This window comes from Nicotiana tomentosiformis, chromosome 8 (genome assembly GCF_000390325.3).
Source record: "Nicotiana tomentosiformis chromosome 8, ASM39032v3, whole genome shotgun sequence".
Classification (NCBI taxonomy): Eukaryota; Viridiplantae; Streptophyta; class Magnoliopsida; order Solanales; family Solanaceae; genus Nicotiana; species Nicotiana tomentosiformis.
Window position 1 is genome coordinate 126,013,266 of NC_090819.1, and position 6,162 is coordinate 126,019,427.

The window sequence follows — 6,162 nt, forward strand, 5'->3', positions numbered from 1 at the left end:
TCGAGCAATCACTCACTCGGTTATAAAGACTTCAAGATCCGGCTTCGATCAAATTGCCTAAAGCCTCGAACTTGTGAAAACTTTCATAAGACATGAATGAAACAGAGTTTTCATAAGGCATGACTGAAACAAAGTTTTCACAAGGCAGAATATGAAACAAAGACAAATCGGGAAAGGAAAAGATCTTCATATATATGAGTATTTACAAGGTCCCATCAGGACCCTACACAAAAAAAGGACAAAAACAAAAAACCCTAAGGTTCCTGATTATCTCTGGGAGCAGCCTCTTCTCCATTGATCTCCTCCCCACTCTCAGACCCGCTCTTTCTCTCATCATCATCATCATTAGAAGCCAGAGCTCCAGCTTCGGCTTTAAGTTCTTTAGCCTTTTTTATCTCTTCGGTGAGATTGAAACCTCGAGCATGGATTTACCTCAAGGGTCTCCCTCCGAGATTGGCATTTGGTGTGTTCAGCAACCTAGTATGCTCGAGTTTGAGCGGTCTCAACTGCTTTTCTCGCTTGTACTTGAGCGGCTTCGGTATCGGCCCGATAGACAACCACGTATGCATCTGCCTCGGCCTTTACTTTTTCAGCTTCAGATTTGGCCTTGGCAAGTTCAGAAGTCAACCGAGCTTCAAGCTCCTCTATTTTTCTTGCTTTCACCGAGCTCCTCTCCTTCATGCCTTGAAGTTGACTTTCGGCCGAAGATAATTGGTCTCGAACAACCTCTTTCTCTGCAGCAAGGCGATCTATGCCTTCTTTCCACCCCAACGTCTCCGCCTTTATTATATTAACCTCCTCACAAAGCTGCCCGATCATCTCGAGCTTCTGCTGCAGCTGTGAGATCGAAATATTAGCCTCCGATCCTGAATCGAGCCCATGATATTTTAAGATTTTTATTACCTTCTTGATCAGACTGGTCTGATCTTGGTGAGCCTTGGTCAACTCGGCTCGGAGGTCCTTGCTCTCCTCTTCTCTTTGTTCACAACGAAGTCTGAGGGCATTTCTCTCTTCCATGAACCTTCGGAGGTCGGCCTTGTACCGACTAAGCTTAGCTCGGGACCGAGAACATGCTTTCCGATGAAGCGCTGAGGCCTATGCAGAAAGAAAAGAAGTTAGAAGAGGAAAACAAACACAGAGATAATGCTAACCAAGAGAGTTAAGGCTTACCCGATTCAGATCTCGCTGCACTTCGTTAAAAAGGCTTGATGCCTCAACCGAGTCCTTCCTCGAGACTTCCAAATCGCTCAGGACGGTAGCATCTTTGACCCCAGGAAAATAATCATGAAAGGGATCCTCCCTTCCGTGGCCTCCTTCGACAGAAAGGGTCTTCAAGGCCCGAGCCTCTCGAATTATTTCCTCGAAAAACGAGTGGAGCAGCGGGGAACCTCCAATTTCTATTGCCCCAAGTGAATTACTTGGGGCGTTCTCTCCATCTCGAGGGGCCTCGAGACCAGCCCCCACAATTGTACCCACTATTGGCTTATTATGGTGGGAGGTAGCCTCGATTCTTGATGACTCAGGGACTTTGACCAGTTCTCTTGCCGAGACTCCCCCATCACAAAATTGAATCTTTACGGCCATCATCGATTCAGTAGCCTTTGGAGCCTCGGCGCTCATTTTTACTCGGGACATCAACCCGGAGTCATCATCTTCTTCTTCGTCTTCATCTCTTAGGCGCCGAACTAATTCTTCGGTCAGAGAGATGATAGTTTTCCTCAGCTTACGAGTCATCTTCATCTTAAGTATTGGATCTTCGAAGGTAGAGGCCTTTTTTCTTTTGTTGTCCTTCACTGGTTTTGGAACCAGGGCCAAAGTCTTTTTCTCGCTAGACGGGGGCCTCACAACCGCATCTTTGCCCAAGCCTACACACAAAAAGATTGATTATAAGTATAAGAAGAATATTTTGTTCGAACTATCAAAGACATGGGAAAGTGGCTTACCATGGTTTTTGGCCTCCCATCGTCCCTTCGATAAATCGCGCCACAAGCGCTTGGCGTATGTAGAGGTCAAAGCCAGGTCCCGTACCCATCTATTAAGGTCAAGAATTGCACCAGGCATCCAAGCAACAGTTACATCACAAAAACGATATCGGTGAGAAAGAAATGAAGGAGCAAGACAATATGAGCTAACAATAGACTTATACTTATGCTTCATGTTCCATTCTTCGGGAAATGGTATCTTCTCGACCGAGATTAGGTCCAAAGTCTTCACTCGAACGAACCTTTCCATCTAGCCCCGGTCTTTGTCCTCATCTATGATCGAGAACATCACTTTGGTAGCTCGGTGTTGGAGTTTTATTAACCCACCTCGATAGAGGCGGGGGCTGTATTATCTAATGAGGTGGTCGAGGGTGAAAGGCATCCCCTCGACTTTGCTCATGAAAAAGCGGATCAGAATAACGATCCGCCAAAAAGAAGGATGGATTTGGCCTAGAGTTACTTGGTACTGACGACAAAAGTCGATGACAACAAGGTCGAGGGGGCCCAACGTGAAAGGTAAGTGTACACACTTAGAAACTCTTTCACATGAGTAGTAATATCCTCTTTGGGAGCCGGGATTACCACTTCTATGTCCTCCCAGTTGCAATCTTTCCTTAGCTGTTTAAGATTGCCCTCGATTATCGAGCACATATATCTCGATACTGGCTCGTATCGACCGGGGATCGGCGAAGCTTTATCGATCTTAAAATCGGAGGTAAGAACACACCCCCCGGGAACACACTCCTCAGGTCGTGGCTCCACCGATATTTTGTCGCCGGTGGGCCGCGAAGAAGAAGCTTTTTCTTTCTGAGAAACAATTTTTAATGTTTTCGCCATTAGGATCTGAAGATTGAAGATAGAGGAAGATGACAAGATTTGGTGTTCTAAAAGAGGAATTTTACAGTGAAAATCTCTAGTTTACAGATGAAGAACTCAGAAGGTGCGAAAGGGAACTTAGAAGACTTGAAGATGTAAAAGTGAAAAATGGTAAGAAGAAAGGCTATTTATAGGGTTGGCAATAACAGTTCAGTATCGACAATGGCCGACCATTGTCTGACACACATTTAATACCTTGGTAAACTAAACTGACGGGACATCTATCACGTACGTCATGTTCAGGATCGATGCAAACGTCAGTTTGAATCGAGTCACACCGCTTGAAAATCATATCGTTTCGCGCCACATTCTTTCCAAGAAACGAGGGGACTATTTGTTTACGGTCAAAACTAGTTCCGACCTTCATATGATTGGTCAAGGTTGGAACATAATGGACCGAAGGTCATCTTCATGATATCAGATCCGAAGCCAGGTTACCGAGCTATAATTTCCAGGACCGATCAAATACCGAACTCGAAGTCATTACCGAACTCGAATCCAAAATCGATCTATGATGTGAAGCGGCGTCATCGAGCTTAAGAGACAGAGACCGACCAATACCGGGCCCCGAGTCAATATCGAGTTCGATCAAGATTGAGCCAAGGGACAAGAGCCGTTACAGCCGCACTAAGGGAGAGAATCTCGGCAGGAATCAGGGAAAAACTAATCTATCATGGGTTCCCCACTATGTATTTTTAATTATATCCAAAGTAGGATCCCTCCACTATAAGGGGGATGACTATATTTCTGTAAAGAGGAGAAAAAAGGCAGTGATATAGAATATAACTGAGATACTTTTGATACGCTCCTATTCTAAAAGATTATCCCTTTGAGCTTTATAATTGATTCATCTTGCTTATTCATAAATCATTCCCCTTTAAACTTTGTTTGTATTTCATTATTTACGGTCAATATTCAACATTTCTACCAACTTTTACGATTTGTGTCAAGTTATACCACGTACCTTTGGAACTACGTACAAATTCAACTATATCCGTTTTTGAGGTAAACATCTACATTTCAAACTTATTTAACCTCAATATTGAAGTTTTAATTTAATTTGAAATTGATATACAATTTACTAATTATATACAAAATAATATCTTAAAATTTAATATGCCTTATTTTCTCTCTCTCTCCTTCCTCAAATAGTGAAATTAAATAAAAAAATTAAGTCGTTTTCATCAATCCAATTTTTTGTTGGGTTTTGTCGGTTTTTTTTAGTCTTTATTTTTCTCTTAAAAATAAAATATGGACATATAATCAGAAAATGTATATGCAATCAAGTTTTATATGTAGCTTCAGCTCAAAAGCGTATGCTCTGGCAAATAATTTAGCCATTTTCAAGGAACTTAATAAAACAGAAGTTTCTTTCCTGCCATATGGAATATATGCCAACCTGCGTAAATCAGTCTATGTAATTCTGCTTTCACATTCTTCCCCTTGGCATAACCTCCACAAGGACTAAATTCAGACCAACAGATGAATTTTTCATTGTAAATAGATGTGGTCTTTCTTTTGTTTTTTCATTGTTCTTCTCGACATCTATAATAAAGAATTCCTTTTAGTGACCATGTGGTGTAGATGAACGATTTCTTGGTAATGAGGTATTAAAACGTATAAACATTTATGACTGCTTTGGGAAGCAAAAGCAACAAGAACAGTGCAGAAGAAAACCAAGAAAATGTGAGGACCTCAATGATAAAAAAACGAGATAAAAGAACTTCAAAATGAGCTATCAAAGTTAAATAACGGCTAGCAATTTTAAACTCAAGTAATGAAATGCCAACTCCATAATTAGGAATCACTTATCAGTACAATATCGTAACTTGTGTAGCAATCAAAACGAGAAGGGAAAGAGGTAAAAAGACAAAGGAATTTAAGAACAAATGGTTTAAATTTTACTGTAAATATTTGTACACACCTAAGACCTATAAAAAGAATATGCTTAGAAGTGCATGAATAAGTGATCATTGACTATAGTAACAAATAATCTTGGGAGACTTGAAATTGTGCTTCTGCGGAAACATTGGATAAAAGCATGTGCACAGTACTTGTAACTTCTCACCCACAATGCAACAAGTTAATGTTTTTACTTATTACACTTACAGGTTATAAGATTTCCTGTGATGAACTGTAAACTAATAGTTGGTTTCAGAAAATACTATAATTTCATCCCAATGGGTTAAATTAACCTACTCAAAACAGCCAAGGTAACAGGATTCAACTTACATTGTTCAAACCTGCTTGAGCAAAGATTTTAAGTATAACCAATACTTGGGATGGCAATAATGGCAGACAGTGAAATCGGTGTCACGGTGACAGAATAATAAGGATTAGAAAAACTGGCTTGAATTTATGGGTACTATCTTAACTCCACAAGATAACTTTAAATACAATGAAATAAATCAAGCAGAGTGTGGCCCGAAATACAAAGCCAAAGTGAACATCCGGTGACTCGTTGGCAAGTATTCCTTGTGTTAATCTGATAGAAATTGGACTCCTAACAACATGCTTCTCTGAAATCCAGGATATCGACCCCTGAACAAAACCTCCCGAAATTTCACCTGTTCTAGTGAAGGATATCATATATGTGGCTTGTTGGTTCGCCTTGGTGAAGACAAACCTGATAGGCTCAACCACCGTATCGCCTTGGTGAAGACAAGCCTGAGTAATGCTAACAACATAAATGGAATTTGCATCACCGACATTTGCAACTATCATTGTATAGTTTTGATTCTCCACTTCAAGTATAATGGAGAAAGAAGGATAGTTCAGCTCCGCATCAGATATGCTCGATATTGACAAACAATTGACACTTTGATGCACAATGAGCCCAATCTCCTTTTGGTTAAGTTTAGAATTTTAATCATGATCAATATCCGTAAAGAAGTGTTGACTAATGTTATACAAGTGTATGCAGATTCTGTAAAACGGGAGATTCAAAGTGGAAGGGAAACACAACATAATGAGAGACAATTTGAATGGGAAACATAACATAATGAGAGATAATTTGAAGTGCTGCTCCTTTCCTCAATAAAGCATGGAGCATCCAAGCACTCCCTAGATAAGTTAATCCAGCCTATCAAATAGAGACAATTTGAAGTGCTACTCCTTTCTTCAAAGCATCTCGGCATGGAACACTCCCTGGATTTATTAAATCCAGCCCATCTCTCATGAAGAAATTAGAGGCACCTTTCTTGAATCAAATATCAGTAAAATATTGTGTGCATCTATCAAAGACAAATCTACAACAGTTCTCAAATCTCGCCTATAAGAAGACTGGCAAACTCAAGGATTAGAT

General features: G+C 40.5%; 1 protein-coding gene across 1 annotated transcript; it reads right to left on the reverse strand.

Moving 5' to 3' along the window:
- Positions 1-254: 254 nt before the first annotated feature.
- Positions 255-2,232, reverse strand: LOC138898109 (uncharacterized). The gene is made up of 4 exons (XM_070184146.1): positions 1,944-2,232; positions 1,171-1,865; positions 526-1,095; positions 255-386 (listed from the first exon to the last, which is right to left on the reverse strand). Exons 1-4 carry the CDS (start codon positions 2,230-2,232, stop codon positions 255-257), a joined length of 1,686 nt encoding a protein of 561 aa, XP_070040247.1.
- Positions 2,233-6,162: the final 3,930 nt, after the last annotated feature.